The sequence below is a fragment of the Galleria mellonella genome, unplaced genomic scaffold (genome assembly GCF_026898425.1).
Source record: "Galleria mellonella isolate WM207_F2 unplaced genomic scaffold, CSIRO_AGI_GalMel_v1 utg78, whole genome shotgun sequence".
NCBI classification, from domain to species: domain Eukaryota; kingdom Metazoa; phylum Arthropoda; class Insecta; order Lepidoptera; family Pyralidae; genus Galleria; species Galleria mellonella.
This window is the reverse complement of record NW_026442151.1, coordinates 5,421,080-5,439,015: the sequence shown is the minus strand read 5'-3', so window position 1 is coordinate 5,439,015 and position 17,936 is coordinate 5,421,080. Positions and strand designations below refer to the sequence as shown.

General features: G+C 32.2%; 1 protein-coding gene across 4 annotated transcripts in view; it reads right to left on the bottom strand.

Annotated features, from left to right (window-relative positions):
* LOC113517463 (integrin alpha-9-like) overlaps window positions 1-17,936 on the bottom strand; it is a 33,479-nt gene that overhangs the window by 7,936 nt on the left and 7,607 nt on the right. For all 4 annotated transcript variants that reach the window (XM_031912305.2, XM_026902129.3, XM_031912307.2 and 1 more), the window contains 16 exons: window positions 17,261-17,325; window positions 15,751-15,913; window positions 14,838-15,032; window positions 14,331-14,416; window positions 13,949-14,182; window positions 12,285-12,393; window positions 11,347-11,562; window positions 10,713-10,810; window positions 9,496-9,580; window positions 8,627-8,751; window positions 6,910-6,985; window positions 5,569-5,698; window positions 4,109-4,301; window positions 2,733-2,917; window positions 1,059-1,140; window positions 408-497 (listed from right to left, as the gene is read on the bottom strand). In XM_031912305.2, the coding sequence (XP_031768165.2) occupies window positions 408-497; window positions 1,059-1,140; window positions 2,733-2,917; window positions 4,109-4,301; window positions 5,569-5,698; window positions 6,910-6,985; window positions 8,627-8,751; window positions 9,496-9,580; window positions 10,713-10,810; window positions 11,347-11,562; window positions 12,285-12,393; window positions 13,949-14,182; window positions 14,331-14,416; window positions 14,838-15,032; window positions 15,751-15,913; window positions 17,261-17,325 (2,132 nt within the window). The remainder of the gene's footprint in view (window positions 1-407; window positions 498-1,058; window positions 1,141-2,732; window positions 2,918-4,108; window positions 4,302-5,568; window positions 5,699-6,909; window positions 6,986-8,626; window positions 8,752-9,495; window positions 9,581-10,712; window positions 10,811-11,346; window positions 11,563-12,284; window positions 12,394-13,948; window positions 14,183-14,330; window positions 14,417-14,837; window positions 15,033-15,750; window positions 15,914-17,260; window positions 17,326-17,936) is intronic.

The window sequence follows — 17,936 nt, the reverse complement described above, 5'->3', positions numbered from 1 at the left end:
CAATAATGTTTTAAGAGGGACGTGCTACCCATCATTTGACCATTAAAATGGAAAGAAAGTGGTGGTATGCTAAACCGAGACCACACAGTGTGATAAATATAATAAAAAAATATTTAGTTTATAAATATTTATTTTTAAACATTTATATACCCTAACAAAAGATTAGACGTTGGCATTCAATATGAAAAACGACATTTCAGCAAACTGTTTTGAATTGGCTAACATATTAGACGCTCCATCTATGCAGAAATAGATGTATGCAATTTAGGCTTATATGTATTTTCACTTAGATATGACTTTGTTTTGATGTACGACATTAATAGATTTTATATTATGGAGTAATTTTTTCCTGCTTTGCTTGTTTATACTTCACATATATTCATAACACAAGTACTAAAAATACTTACTCTGAATCCTGATATATTTATGTATGATTCTTTGTTCACTATAATAATAGCTTCAATATTTTTCCAAGTTACAACACCTTTATTTACTATCTGAAATTAATATTGTAGTAATAAATATATCAAATAAATAAATACTAGACAAATTAAGAAGTGGCTAAAATTAAGCAACATATTGTATAAATTAAAATAATTACAGCTGTTAAATAATAAATTCAAATTATTTTATATTACCGCCATCGAGTATCTTTGCACATCTTAAAGGTTGACTGGTAGAATGCCTGTAGCATTAAGTCCGCATTTGCTACTAATTTATTGGTCAATAAAGTATAAATAAATAATATTGTTTCTTTTAATTTTAATTTCACAAAAAGAATGGGAATTTTTCGATTTTTTTTTTGTTTACAAGTACCTCCGACACGATCATGACTGATATTGTTCGAATTAACTTTTTATTATTTTTGTAGACAAACTTAATATAAATTGTGTTTTTAACTAAATAAATAAAAATATGTAGTAATTTCCATTATTAATTTTTCCAATTGATTGCACATATATTATTACATATAGTTATTTTCCTTAGAAACTGCTTTCTTATACTACTAAATAAATAAAGCAGTTTTTAAGGAAATTGATTCATTTTTTTGTACTTACCAAATATTCATGCACTACATTGAATGATTCATTCCCTTTGTCTAATATTTCTTTGTCAGTTATTGTTACATTACGTTCAAACCTGTAAACACATGTTATAATTCCTTTTTTCACCATGGAAAGTGATGCAATTTACAAAAATGAGGTATGGTGCTACTGTCTATGTTACAACCTGTCTCGAAACAGGAATATCAACGTATATGCGATGTTATAGCAGACACAATATCCTTAAGCCCTTATTTACAAAAACTAAAACATATTTTAACCAGGTATTACACGGTTTTGTCACTTTCATTCAAACTGAGAATTTAGCATACAAGAAAGAGACAAAACAGTTCAATAGCTAAAATAGGGTGGTTCGACGTTATTATGAATAAGGGGATTAATCTATAATATAGTATCTGATATTATATCTATAGGTGGCGGTCATCATTTGCCATTTGCCATGAGCTATTAGATTTTTTGCAGCACTAAAAAGTAAAATAAGGTAAAAAGAAATCAGAGACTCATGAGTCTAGTAGTAGACAAGCACTAGTAATATGTAAGAACAATTATTTTTATTAAAAATATTCTCTTAATAAAGAGAACAACTTCCCATAAACCTTAAAATACTAACTACATTAATACAATAATAAATATAGAACAGGAATTTAGGATATATTTAAATTACTTGCCACAGTAATAATTAAAAACGGAATACAATAAAAAATAACTAATATTTATAATCTTACGAATATAATAAAATTATAATTAGACGATGTCCACATATTGGAGATCATCGTCATCATCATATTATATTTGCCACACTTGGCAGGCGAATTGGCAACCGCAGTCAGGCTTTAGAGATGTTTTAAGAGAGACGCTGCAACCCATCCCTCGCCGTCCCGTAGTCGACTTTCACGACACCCACGGTAAAGGAAGGAGTGTCTTATTCTATGCCAGGACCACATGGTCATTAGACTTTCTGAACATTAGACTTTTTCTATATAGGGAGGCTGACATGGAAAATATTTAAGCTAAATTAGATATAGTTGTTTTAATAAGAACAATAGAAGCAAAAACAATAACTGTTAATTTTTCTTCCGTATGTTTGTTGCGGCATCACGCAAAATCTACTGCGACAAATTAGATGTGGTTTCACAGTTGTATTCTTGAAGGTCTTATTTACACGTGTCTGTTTGATCTATAAATGATCTCTTTCATTCGTTTTTTACTTTTTTTATGCAACTTAGAATGGAAAACAAGCTAACGGCCAACCTGATGGAAAGTGGTAACCGTCGCCTGCAGACATGAGCAGTACCATCGACATAACAGAGTATACTGTTTCGTCCATGATCTCCCCCCCCCATGCGTGCCATTCCTGAGAACTCAGGTGTTAATCCTCTATACCCTATAAATTCACTGCCATATCCCACCCTTCAAACCGAAACACAGCTATGCAAACACAATTGCTTCACGGTAGAAACACGAATAAGACAGAGGTACCCAAGCAAACGGCTTTTGTACAAAATCTGCCTCTGGTTACTTCTAAATACACACGTGCGAAGCAGCGAGCCAAAATCAATGTAAAATATAAAGTTACTAATTTGAGTAAAGCGCTAGGGGCACGGCAACTACAAAGCTAAGCGTTCAAAAGGTTAATATTAAATTTAAAATGAATTATACTATAAATACCCATTCAATAAAATCTCATTTATGTCCAACGATAATAATATAGATTTATTTTCAGTTTTATAACTTGAGACGTTCCCATTGACGTCAACTGTTTCTGGACAATCTTCATACAAACGAGCATTGACATTTATGTGTTTGTTCATATTGGTCACCTTTCCCATGTCCAATGTTATATTAAATGCATACTGAAAATTGGTATATCAATATAAAATTTTAGTGCAAGAAAGAAATTCTATAGAAAATTAAAGTAAAAATTGGATCGAACTTTTTTTATAGAGGCTGGTGAAAGTGATCATCCAATTGATGGTAAACAAGTAATTTGGTCCAAACGTGAGAGTCGCCATCACATTTTATAATATACTATTTCTAGATAAAATAAAAATAGACAATGTCTAAATTATATGTGTTATTTATGACGTCTAAAATGGCGAACAAGCTGACGGTCAACCTGATGGTAAGTTATAACCGTCGCCTATTACCACAAACAATGCTATGGATATCACCGAATGCGCCGTAGTAATCCCTTATTCGTGGTGGGAAAAAGAAATTGTTAGTAATGAAGATTATCAACCCCATTACTAGCAATATAGCCTGTCGATCTCTTGGAAATCATCATGATTGATTTATTATTGATTCGTCACGACAGGCCAACTGACTTGTTTCATCCTCAACTATCATCCTTCACTAATGCTCCGACAGTGGCTAAGGATAGCGCAGGCGGGGTTATAATTCCTTTAGTATCCATCAAAACAAATCCTCATTCGTTACCATTCTTTACGTTGTTATGTTCTCTGTATTCTGTAATTTCATTGTCACAAGAAATAGCAGCTTTAAAACCAAAGCACAATTTTTAGGATAGATATTTATTTTTACTAAAGATTTTGGAGAAAATTAATTCTTTTTCTCAATTGTAAGTCAGTTTTCTAATCAAATCATACATCAATACAAAGTTTGAATAGGCTTCATTTAAGCAATTCTTTAGTTGAACGAGATCTCAATAATTTATTATTCAGGAATCAGGTCACAAATTCAAATCGTCGTTATTCAATAGACTTGTTAAATTATCGTCTTTTATGAATCTACTACAGGGTTCACAATGTTACTACTATCTGCTGAAAAGAACCTGTAATCAACTCAACATTTACTCTTTTAAATCTTTATTTATGTGTATTTTATCTAAAATTGCATATTCATTAAAAGCCTGTACATAATCAACTAATGCACGTTTGTCATTTAAATAATCGTTGTATTTAATAGGCTTTGCTCAGTTAGAGTTTCTTAATAACATTCATTAAAAAATAGATCCAAAGTATCCTTCACTATTCCTAGAACAATAACATCTACACATTTTAATATATCCATAGACAGTTACTTACATCTGCATTCCGTTTCAGCGGGTTCGGTAAGTAGCACATATACCCTCCGTTGTGGTTGGCGCAGTCAATTTGAGCCACGTGCGCGCCAGTCAGATGCACCCATACACATGCTTTGTACGAACTGTGACCCCAATTGTGGACTTTTACTGTTATGGACTCAGTTTGTGCCGATTTCACAACATACGTTTCATTTCTGTTGAGTATAAAATGTAAATGAACTAACAAATAAAAACATTTCGCTCCACAAATTAAGAAACACAACTGACGTGCCAAAAAAATTCAATGCCAAATTAAATCCAATACTTGGAATGGTATTAGGATTCTAACTATATCCTACACATTCAAATCTGTACACTGGTTATTTAATTACAATTATTTTGTTTAATTCCGCCACCATTAGTGTGAGTGTGTTCGCCAACACTAAAATATTGACCATTGCTACCAGAAATGAAGAGAACTTAATGATCGACCGATGGGCAGCAGCATCCCTCTTTGAGCATCACTAAAGCCTAACTGCGCAATCCGTCTGATATATAGCAACTACTGGCAAAACCCTCTAATAGGTAGAGGCCTATGTTCAATAGTGAACACTTAATAGCAGATTGAAGAGTTAGATTATTGCTTGGAGCCTAATGTTATCCGTTCGCCACCCAAACTACGAATGACTAATTTTCGACTATGTTGCCGTATTTATATCCTTTTAGTAGGGCAAAATGGCACTCGAAGATTGACGGCTAATATGGAAGTTTGTGGAACTTCTGGTAGCATTAGTGGTGGTCAATCTTCGAGTGTTGGCAGTCACACACATACTAATGGTAGCGGAATTAAACGTAATAATTGTAATCAAATAACGAGTAAAATGAGGTTCCGCAAGATAACACCTAGTTTAGTAAAACAAATCTATTCAGGCAATGAAAAATTATGGTGGAATATAAAAATTCACATACAGACATTAATACTTAAATATTACTACCACGTTACCACGCTTGGCAGGTGGATTGGCAATCGCAGTTAGGCTTTGGTGATGTTTTAAGAAGGACGCTGCTGCCCATCCCTCGACCATTAAGTTTCTTTATTCGCCTTTTATAATACTCTCGGGAAAGGAAGAGGTAGCCCATTCTATACCGATATTATAAATTATATATATATATATATATATATATATATATATATATATATATATATATATATATATATATATATATATATATATATATATATATATATATATATATACAGATATTGACATATTTAATTACAAAAGAAATATATTTTTAAAATGTTGTACAAAATTTGTAAGTTTGTAAAATAAAACTTTGGCTCACTACACGTTTTGGGGAACTGTAAGTGTGGTGAGTAATTTTCAAATAAATAAATTAATACCAGAATAACACGGCGAATATTACAATTAATAAATAAATAATAAAAAATAAATAAAGTATTTAACGAAATTGTTATACCTTCCTGACCAGGTCATAGACATAGATAATTGTGGTAAACAATCGTATCCTGTACAATGACGGAATATCTCTAATACATTCGCTTCCAATTTGCTGTCTGGACTTACAGTTACCCATTGTTTGTCGAACTCTATAAAATAAATACATTTATTTATTTATTTTTAAAAGGTACATTAACAGTGTAAATACAAATATTAATTTTAATTAATAAATAGTGCTTGCATCTTGCATTTACACTAATTTACAGATGCACAAAACATATTTCCAATACATCGATTTCACACTAATAAAATTAACACTAACAAACTTTAGTGAATTGTTTTATCTTATTTATTATTATTATTATTTAACTGTCCACTGCTGGACTTAAACCTTTCTCATAAGAGAAGTTTTGCCAGTAGTTGCCACGCTTGGCAGGCGGATAGGCATCACAATTAGGCTTTTAAAAATGTTTTAAGAGAACACTACTGCCAATTCCTCGTTTAGTCGCCTCTTATAACACCCACGGGAAAAGAAGGGCCAGCCCATTCTATGCCGAAGCACAGACGGCGCTATTTATATATTTTATTTTATTACATATTTAAACATAGGTTGAAATAAAGGATTTTTTTATTTCATTCAAGCAAAGTTGCAACTACGTTTGTTTACCGAAGCCACAGAATATGTAATAGTACTAATTGTTGTTAATTCTAGAGGAATTTGTCACGCTGGAACGACACGATCTGACTTCATCCTCAACCATCAGATTTATCTGTTACCCCACCAGCGTATATCTACTAAAAGCATAGATAAGGTTATCCTTTCATTTTTATACATAAATTAAAAATCATAATATCAAGATGTTATTAATGAGGAAAGAAAGATTTTTTTTTATTTAAGTAAACAGAGATTTAAGCATTTTTGAACAATCATCTTTTCACTACAGCCCATTCGGAACGCAATCTCAACCAAGAACAATGGGCGACAAACTCAGCTGTTGCTTTTTAAAAAAAAATTAACTATACATATAAATAATGAATTTGTGTGAATACAAACTTCTAAGTAGCATCAGATCATAAAATTTAAAATATATAGTGTATAATTAAAATAAATCGGTTGCAATGACCAGAGCAGATCAGTATCTACATGCAGCACCCGTTCACGAGTATGACGGATTATATAATTACTAATCTATATAATAAATAAATGTGAAAGTGAGTTTATTTGTTACCTCTTAGCGCTTTAATCATATTCAAATTTAGTGTACACATACTATATGAAATAGGCTACTTTTTATTAAACATATCTCGCGCAAAAAAAAATCGCGGGTAAAAGCTAATATGATTAATAAATGTAACATACCCTTTGTATTCACAATAGTCGTATCGTTAAAGTTAACTTTTGCTAAGAACCTATAATTTTCCTGTTCATTGTTATTCTGGAATGAAAAAGTATGTTATTTTAATATTTTCTTTTTTTCTTTTATGGGTGAAAATGGTATGGTAACCCCGCCAGCGCTAATGGGATACGCTGGCGGAGCACCAGTGAAGGGTGATAGATGAGAATGAAAACAGGCCAGTTAGCCCATCATGATGAATTCATCAGGAATTAACCATGATAGTTTCCAGGGGGAACCGCGAGGAGGTCGACCTGGGTGGGCATATTGCTAGCAATGGGATTCTCCGTCTCCATTACTAACAATCCCTTTCCCCCCTATTTTAATATTTACTGTAACTGTAACAGTCTACTAACTTCCTACTGCTTGACACGAGTTCCCATAAGAGAATGATATTGACAAATAATCACACTAGCTCAGCGGTTAGTGATATGCCGAGTCAAGCTGATTCGTATACTGACTCGAATACCTAATAAGTACTTGGGAGGAAGGAAGGAATTATTATTAATGAAATTTAACATTATCTTTATTACCTTATCAGGTATAGACCTGGAGTTTGCTCCACGCGGTTCCTCTTAGAAACCATCGTGGATAATTCCTAGTGAATTTGCAAAATACGGCTGACGGGACAGACTCCATTCGCATCGTTTTATCTTTCACTGTTACCACGTTACGTTTACGCTACGCTGTATACCTTTAGCAAAGGCGGAGGCATCATTTCTTCTTTGTCTATTAACACTTTACTGACTGGGTATTCCGTCATGGTTGAAATCTTTGGAATTAAACTAAAATTGTGATAAAAACCTAAATATAAAGAAAAGTAATTTTTTGGTCGTGAACGCTTTGTAATCCAAACGGTCTGGCCCGTCGTGGTAGAAGGACGTACTTATGCCAGTGCAATAACGAGTTTACTCGTCACCGGTAAGCAAAGCAAGCTTATCTACGCGGGCATTCGAGTACTTAATATACAGAATTTGGATATATGATATTCGAATATAGACTTCAAGTACTTGCGGTAATCAAATTTATTGTAACTTTTTATGTTTCCGTTTTATCGTTTCATTGATTTATTTTTAATTATTTAACAATGAAAAAAATAGTTAGTTACACATTTAATGAAGGTAATACGTTATTTAATAAATAACTTTAGAAATCAATTGAAAAGTTATCCGAGTTAGATGAAGTACTCGAATACTCATCTATACGAGTATTGAAACTGTTCCGAATGATTAGATATGAGATAGTATTCGATTCTTTTTTAATCAATACCAAAACACTTGAATGTTAAAAAAGCCGACTAAGCATATCACTATCTTGGCATAGGATTATGTACTGAGTTTCCTGTCATTTTGCAACATCCTAGGGGTGAAAAGGAGGGAATTGCTTTTGCGTAAGCTCACTTCATTTGAAATATTATCATCAGGCGATATATCGCCTAATTATATGTTTCAGAAAACAAAAATAAACAAAATAAAGAAATTAAATATCCCCTGAAACGTCTGAATAGATCTACATGAATTGTAGCTAACAACCATTTCGATTACGTCAACTTTTAATAAAAAAAAAGCGCATAATCGGTCTATTCGTTTAGAAACTACAATGCCACAAACAAACATATAAGTGTCAAATTTATAGCATCCCTAATAATGCGTCGGTGATGGAAAAATGAACATAAACACTTACCAATTTAACAAAAACTTTCTCACAATATTGAGGTTTTTTCTCTGAAAGATCGATGGGGTACATTCTTTGTCTTATATCTGATATGGACGCTTCCCCTCCAATGATATTATTAGACACCAAAAGTACTGTAAAAAGTCAAACTGATTAATACCTACGCGAGAATATCTGATATCAGTAGAAATACTGGAAGGGACTGATATAGTCCTAAACATCAATAAAGTAGCAACGGACCGGCCGTATTATTCAAAGAACTGGCTGTTAGATATCAATACGAAAATGTTTTTATTCAGTCACAATTAAATGACTAAAAAGATTTTAATGAAATTTGTTACATGGATAAATGATATCCTAATTTAACACTTAGGATACGTAACATACTAATTTACGTAAGTAAATTTACGAGATACAGCAAATAGTCAATCAAGTTTATACTCTAATTTCGTATACTACATTAATCGAAATTTAGTTTGAAGTTATGTAATTAGTACATCTAATTACATTTTCTATATAATATGAGCATTTAGTAACTTGTTGTATGTTTGCATGGCTGTGTTTCAGTTTGAAGGGTGGAATATAGCAGTGAATTTACAGTGTACAAAGGAATAACACCTGAGTCCTCAGGAATGGCAACGAAAGGGGATATCATAGGCGAAACAGTATACTCTGCTATGTTTATAGTACTGCTTATGTCTATAGGCGATGGTTACCAATTTACATCAGCATGTTTGCCTTTCTAAGTTGCATAAAAAAATTAGTAACTATTTCCACAAAACACTTCAATATTTTCTGTATTTTCGAACATCCAAATTTATATTCATTATTTTTTTTTTTGTCATGTTTACCATAGTTAAAACATACTCTGTACTTACTTCCATTTATATGTTCCATTTTTGAAAAGTATATTACGTTAACACAAACTGTCACTGTGAAATTATTATCTTGTTCTCTTACAATCTGAAATGTAATCACATAAATTCCAATAAAAATAACACTGATTTATATAATATTTTATTTCATAAAGTAAACAAAATCCGAAATTTGTTGAGAAAGTACATTGTTGAAGTTTTAAATATCTTTTTTTTAGTGATTAAATCTCTTTTTATTTATATTAAAATTACTGACTAGATCAATAATTATATTTTTTGTAACATTTAAAGATTAACTGATATATTATGAACTATGCATTACAAAATTAAAAGACAAGCTAAACAAATATCAAAAGGACATTTTTCTATACGCAATATTATCCCTAGTAGTTATTGAATTAGAAAAATTGCTTCATAATTTAATCATTTTTATCTATAAACGTAAAAAGTTACATAATTTTTGTAATCATACTTTAAAATTTAAAAACGAATATGACTTTAACCTTGTATTTAAGATGAACTTCTCATCAGTTAATAGGCAAATAACGCATTAACCACAGCGAAATACTCAATTCTAATATTAATAATTATTGGAATATGATATTCATATTTTAACAATTATTCTATATTAATTCGCGATTGTATAGTAAGTTACAAAGTATCTAAGTAAAAACTTTGCCTACTTAAATTAATTTAGTACATAATTTAGTCAGTAAGATTCATTTCAAATTTCATAGTTACTTCATAGTCACATAGGCAGTAATATCCAAGTACACAAAACCTCTATCCTTACATATATCTCTTACATACACTTCTATAGCTAGTTTCATGCATGCATACCGATTCCAGGGATTCTTAATTTCTACCTCAAATAGTATACTCATATTAGATCATAATAAGTTAGTCTAGGTTTTTTCAAATTTTTTAATCTATTCACTTTCGTATTCTACATCTGTTTCTTACACGAACCAACGCAACATAGCATGCCACTGTTAACTTTATAATTTTGCCAGAAACTATTTCACCAACTGAATTAGCACGGATCTACACCTACATAGTATCGTTTAGAAACCGCTCTCGCTTCTCTCTCAGTCTAGTAAAATATTGTTTCATAAGGCACTACAATCCAGTCCAGTTCCGATCAATTTTTTTTTTGATAAATTTGGTTTTATACAAATAACAAATAAATAATTATTTTTATTATGATATTTCTATATTACCTTAACTCCAAAAAGTTCTGAAGTAATGTTGACATGTATTCGGGGTATGCATCGAAGCAACATTGCATTTTGACTATTGGGAGCTCCCACAACTATTTCTGTAGACCAAAAATAAATAGTTGTACTAAATTAATATTTTTTAGGCGATTCTCGAAGCAGTTCTCTTAATTAGTCTCTCTTTTCTGTATGTATATTAAAAAAACGGGGGTTCGTCGGGGTCGGTGACGCCCGCGTAATTTCCCTGGTGTTATTATTATTTCAGCCGTTAACTGTCCACTGCTGGACATAAGTTTTGCCAGTAGTTGTCACGTTTGGCAGGCTGGTTGGCAACCGCACTTTGGCTCCTAAAGATATTTTAAGAATGAAGCTGCTGCTTATACCTCGCCCTTCCTCAGTCGCATTATACGACACCCACGGTAAAGGATGGAGTGGCCCATTCTATGCCGGGGCACACACAGGGCGCCTTTGGTATGAAAGGCTTTCATAGACTACGGTAACCGTTTACTATCAGGCGGGCCGTTTGCTTCCACAGTGCTAAAAAAACGTTACGTCATATCTTTACCTATTTTGAACCGACTTATTAAATTACTTTTGCAGTCGAATGGGTTTTTTCTATATTATAACAGGTACTTACCATCACAACCGTTGTTGTCCAAATCTGGCAAGACTTGAATACTGTATCCGAAGTATTTAAACTGGTCGTTCTGTATTCGTTGAGTGAGGTTTAATTTAGACAAAGATATTTGCTTGAAACCGTCATGTTTTATCAAATTATTGTAAATCTCGGAGCCCGATATGATGTACAATGCACCGATTCCAAAGTTTTCATAAGGAGCACTTACAAATATTTCTGTAAAATGATAACAATTATAATAAAAATATCCATAGTGGTTTCGTCATCATCATCATTATTATCATTATATTATCAGTCCACTGCTAAACATAGACCTCCCATACAAACTGCCATAGGAAACGGTCTTGAGCCACCTGCATTCGCTGACTCCTTGTAATGCATTTGAGGTCATCACTCCATCTAGTGAAGAGGTCGTCCTAAACTGCGTTTATATATATATATATATATATATATATATATATATACATATATATATATATAAATTTATATATATAAACTGCATATATACAAGGTTGCCATTCAAAAACCTGTATTATTTTTTATGAATTCGTCACAATGGGCTAACTGATCTGATTTCATCCTCATCGACTATTCCTCATCAGTTCTCGCATGCGTTTACTGATAGCAGAGATAGGGTAACCATTTTCAGTTTTTTTTTATTATGTGAACAAAACTGCGATTTATTTATAGATTTATTTACAGGACTGTAGGTAGGTATAATGATCATTACTAATTATATACGTGGAAGTAAGTTTGTTTGTTACCTCTTAATGTCTTAATAGCTGAAGCAATCACTATGAAATTTGGTTAACATGTATATAACTAAACTATATGGTATGGAGAAGCATATAGGCTATATTTTTTAGTCAGTGAAAATATCCCGATTACCAGACGAAGTCGCGGGTAAAAGCTAGCATTAAATAAATTATGAAACATACCAGGTTTGTCGTCTCCGTCTAAATCATTCACAGCAATAGTTGATCCAAAACGCGATCCATCTTTATTGCTCACTATTGTGCGTTTTCTGTCAAGATTTTCGACCGTATCCTATAAAAATGTTGTATAAATACTTAAACAGGCTAGATCATTATCATCATATCAGCCATTAACAGTCCTCTGCTTAACATAGGCCTCCCCCATAAGGAAGGGTTTGCCAAAATTTGCCATGTTTGGCGGGCGGATTGACAACCGCAGTTTGGGTTTTGGTAATATTTTCTGACTTTCATACTAAGACGACAGACGCATCTATCAAGTTAGTATAAGAAAATAAAAGTTATTAATTATTTTTCTAGTCTTTTTTGGAAAATTTTTAAACTTCACTAGGAGAACATTTCTTCAAAATATTTCAACCATAATAGTCGTATAATTTTGTAAAACTACTAAAATACATATACCTGCCTGTACTAAACCTTTTAGAAAATACTGTAGTATCTTTTCAACCAATTCTAGATAGGTACTTTCGTCCCATTTCTTGTTCCTGGAGCTAAGCAGCTGTGCTAGCATAATTATGTTTTAATATATAATGGTGGGCATTTGAAAGAATAGTCGTGTGGTCCCGGCATAGAATAGGCCTTCCTGTCCCGTGGGTATCGTAAGAGGTGACTAAGGGAGTGCGAGGGATGGGCAGCAGCGTCCCTCTTAAAACATCTCTAAAACCTAGCTGCAGTTACTAATCCGCATGCCAAGCATGGTAACTACTGGCAAACCCCCCAAGGGGGTGCTTATGTTCAGCAGTGGACAATTAAAAGCTGATATGATGATGATGATATAACAGTATACAGAGTCATAATATCTTACGCTTCAGGATAATGGCAACCACCGTGTATTCTGTGACGTTCAGCATTATTCATGCCTATATGATCCACATATAGCCATAAACAAAGCTAGAATCAGCGGGTCTACCATGAAATGAAATTCCGAAATTTCGGACTCAAATTCGTTTTTCGATTTTTATTTATACAAAAATCAGACCAATAAATGGAGTTTAACATTTCGTTCGTTATACATCCTATCATAAAAGTTCAAAAAAACAATATTTTAACATTTTGAATTTTTCTAAACGGAATGTATTATGTAAATTTAATATCAAATTTGTGTTTCGGTTGGTTCCGAAATTTCGGAAAACATTTCATGGTAGGCCCTCAGCTCATTTGCCATTCCAAAAAAAAAAACATAAATATGTATGCAGCTAGATACATTTTTACTCCTCCAAAGATAAGTTAGAATGTGTAGACTAAAAGACGATGTATTGACAAAGACCGAAAAGGGGATGTTGTGTTGGTGTGGGCTTTAGGAAAGGATGGATAAAGGAAAAAATACGAAAGAGATTTATTGAGCACGAATGAACGGAGATGTCGGTAGAGATCGTATACTGACTTATGTCGACCAAATAAGTGACTTGCTGAAGAAAGGCCGAATTAAAAGTATCCATAATCGACGAGCGTGTATAAAAAGATTGATGAATGTGAGGGAAGCGAAAGAAGTCTGTTTGATGTTCCATTGTTTCTACTTACCTTAATAGGAAACAGATGCGAGAGATATGTATATATGTAAGATTAAGATCGATTGACTTAATGTATAAAAAATCAATACAAATAATTACCTGAGATCCACCTAAATATATGTGAAGAGCACCAGTGTCAGAAACACTTCTATCTTCTGATTGCGCGGGCGCACCTACGAGTAACTCTACAAGGCCGTCATTATTCAGATCGGCCCCAGAGAGGGCAGCACCAAACATTGTGCCCACGGTTGTGTCCTCTATTTTTAGGAATTTCCTATGACGTTTCATAATATGAAGTTGATTTTTTTTAGCAATATATCGCAGAAATAAAACCTGAAATTGTTGTAAATATAAATTAAAACAACATTGACTGTAAATAAATAATGAAAATTATTCCCTTTTTTATGAATCTTTCTTACGAGCTTCCCGCTTTCTGCCAGAAAAGCGAATCGCGTAGATGCGCGTGTATTCAAATACTTACCATCCCATACATATTTGTACTTCTCGTGCTTAAAGCATAAATCTGATGACTGCTCTCAAAAAAATTACCAGCTGTAATAGATGTTCCTAAAATAAGAAGTTACTAAGTTAGATAACAATTCTATATGTTTTATGCTTTGATTATATAGATAGAGCATCGAGTCTCGAAAAAAGGGTCAACTTTTTGCCAGCTAATTGTCAAATTAGCTGACTTGTTTTTTCTCGTCATTCATCAGTATTTTATATACTTACGCACATAATGTATCTTGACGTATCTATATTTAATTATATAAATTAAATGTGTTTTAATAAAAAGACGCAAAATAAATATAGAAGTTATAAAGGAAAGCCTCATAACTATTTATCACGCAAAATTGTATGAAAAAATTTACCCGCTTTTCTCGAAACAGTTTAAAGATTTAAAATAATTATTTATTCTATATTTAATATGTATAGTGGAACCTACTATACATACTAAACATAGGTGCTTAAATAGAAAATTTCATACCAAAATATCTTAAATTTAATTTGATAATATCACGGAAATCAACGCTGGACAATTTTTTTGTTTCCTGGAGTGGTTTATCGATGTTAAGATGCAAGACGGTGCCTTTGAATGGTGGTGTTGATGTCTTTGAAATCAGTATTAATTTGTGGACTTCGTCGACATATGTTTTCCATCCAACGCCGCCGGCTATAGACTCTGCAAAACATATTATTTCGAGACATAAGCATATTTATACTAAAATATTAGCGATCCAACTCGACTTCACACGGGTAAATAATACTTTCGAAAATAATATCTTATCTCTCCTTATCTCCCCTTTCTGATGATAGACTTCTGTAGGTGACAGAAGTCTATCATCAGGATCATTTTCAAAATCGCTCGAGTCGTTTTTGAATTAATCCATTAGGGATTAACCAATTACTAAAGCCCCATTGTTATCAATATCTATCAAGTCGACCTCCACGCAGTTCCCTCTCTAAATTATCGTGACTAATTTATATTTAAATTCGTTGCGATAGAATAACTGATCTGCCTTTTCATCCTTACCAATCATCTCCACCTGGTGCCCTGCCGGTGTATACAGATCACGCAGGCGAATTACTATTCCATCATCACCAATTAAAAAAATTACCAAGGTATATTTGCGTTTGCCAACCCACCTGCCAAGCATGGCAACTATTAACAAAACCTCCCATTCTATGGTAGTGGTCTAAGTTCAGCGGGCAGATAATAGCTGATATGTTGATTATATATATATATATATATATATATATATATATATATATATATATATATATATATATATATATATATATATATATATATATCAGTCTACCATTCCTCCTTTCTTTCACTCATTTATGATACATATATGTATATGGATATAAAAAAATAAAAACGTATATATACTCACGGGTCTCTCTAAGACCTATATCTATCTGTGCCTGTTCATACAGTCCCTTATATCTGTTAATAGTCCCATTGTTCTGGTGTATGAGACAGGTACCATAAACGTAATAATCTGGCTCCCGTGCATTGATTTTCAGTAGCATTCCAGTCCACAGCGGCGCGGATGCCTACAAAATTATATGTACTTATTAATGTACAACACTACTATAGTCTGTTTCAAAAGAAATTAATGAAAATGTAAACAAATTAATAATTGACCATAAGACCATATGGAGACCATATGGTCTGATAGAAAATAAAAAATAAATTAGTTGAAGAAAACTGAAGAATCAAAGTGTCCAACATAGCCTAAAACATAAACAAGCTTAAGTGACAATGAACTGGTCATGTAGTTCGAAGAACAGACAATCGATGGGGTAGAAGGGTTCTTGAGTAACAATACCATATGGGCAAACGCAGTGTAAGACAACCCCCCACTGGATGGAGAGACGACCTCAAATTCATCGCAGTGGATGCAGGTGGCTCAAGGCCGTTTCTTATGGCAGTTCATGTGGGAGACCTTTTTTTAGCAGTGGATAGAAAATTACTAAGATGATGATGATGATGACGATGATGATGATTGAAAATTTCGATTTCTTGTTTATTATTTATTATTTAGCAGTGTTTCATGATAATTTTAACCAATATTGGTTACTATTCCCTTGTGTTCTATTAAGTAGATTATAAGTCTAAAAATAGGTGGCCAATACATATTTCCATAGATAAGTTCTCGTTACCACGCTTATATGAGAAAACAGGACGACGAACTCACTGTCTCGTTTTGCCTCATACAGTCAACAGCGTATTTTATATGTAAGTAAACGTATTAGTCGGAAAATTCGTTTATTACTCACCTAGGGACAACATATTTAAAGATATCTTGTATCTATTTATCTATCTATATATATATTCATCGTCATATATATATATATATATATATATATATATATATATATATATATATATATATATATATATATATATATATATATATATATATATATATATATATATATATATATATATATATATATACACGATGAAGGAAAACCGTATTTTTATCATGTCCAACCCAACTGTTACATAATTATCTACACTTCTCCATCCAAAAATTGCATGGAAGCGAAATATGTACATAAATAAAAGCGATCGCTTACTATATATAATAATATACTATATTATTTATTACTACTGTAACCTTTTGATTCAGATATATTTATTAAAAAACTGTATCAAAATCGGCTCAGAATTTAACGGCTCGAAAAAAACGTAATCGCGTATCATAGCCATATAATAAACGGACGAATTAGGAATCTCTACATCTTGAAAGATAGTTAATTATTACGTAATAACCTGACAAGTTTTTAAAATACTGAGCACAGACAGAATTTTAAATTTCAACTTTCCTTTATCTTGAAATGTTACATAAAATCTTTCATTAAAGGCTGAATATTTAATAAATAATAAGTAAGTACCAGGAAATAATCCGTAGTGGCGGCTATAGAAGCTCCCAGCATAAACTTTTGATCTGGATTCATCTCTGAAAATAAATATTAAAAAAATGATCTTACTAGTAGTAGATAGTAGCTAACTATTATAAATGCGAAAGTTTGTCATAATAGACGTTTATCACTTTTTTACGATAATACTGCTGAATTCATTTGAATGGAATTTGATTACACGAATAGGTTATCTTCTAACTATATACCTAGTTTTTGTAATTTAAGGTTTTGTCCAAAGACGAACATATTTTTTTAAATTTAGAATTGTGTTTCATAATATAGAAACTATTAGATTTAAAACCTCTGTACGTTATTATAAAGGTATTATAATATATTTTGAATAGAATACAATTATACAATTAGGTACCTATATCTTTCTGTTCCTGATATCGAGATAGGTTTTTGAAACAGCGTGGCTATTATTTAATAGTCCTAGAAATTTTTATATATCAAGTACCAATTCTTTACAATTGTCATTTACAATGTAACCAAATACATGGAATAATATATTTTTCAACGATTAAAAAAAATAAACCGATATAGAAAATTCCTGTTTCATCAAAAATCAGAACCAATCTGGATCTTCATCGTGCCTCCAATCAAACAGTTTATAATTACTCCTTTCCATCCAAAGGTTGCCTGGAAGAGA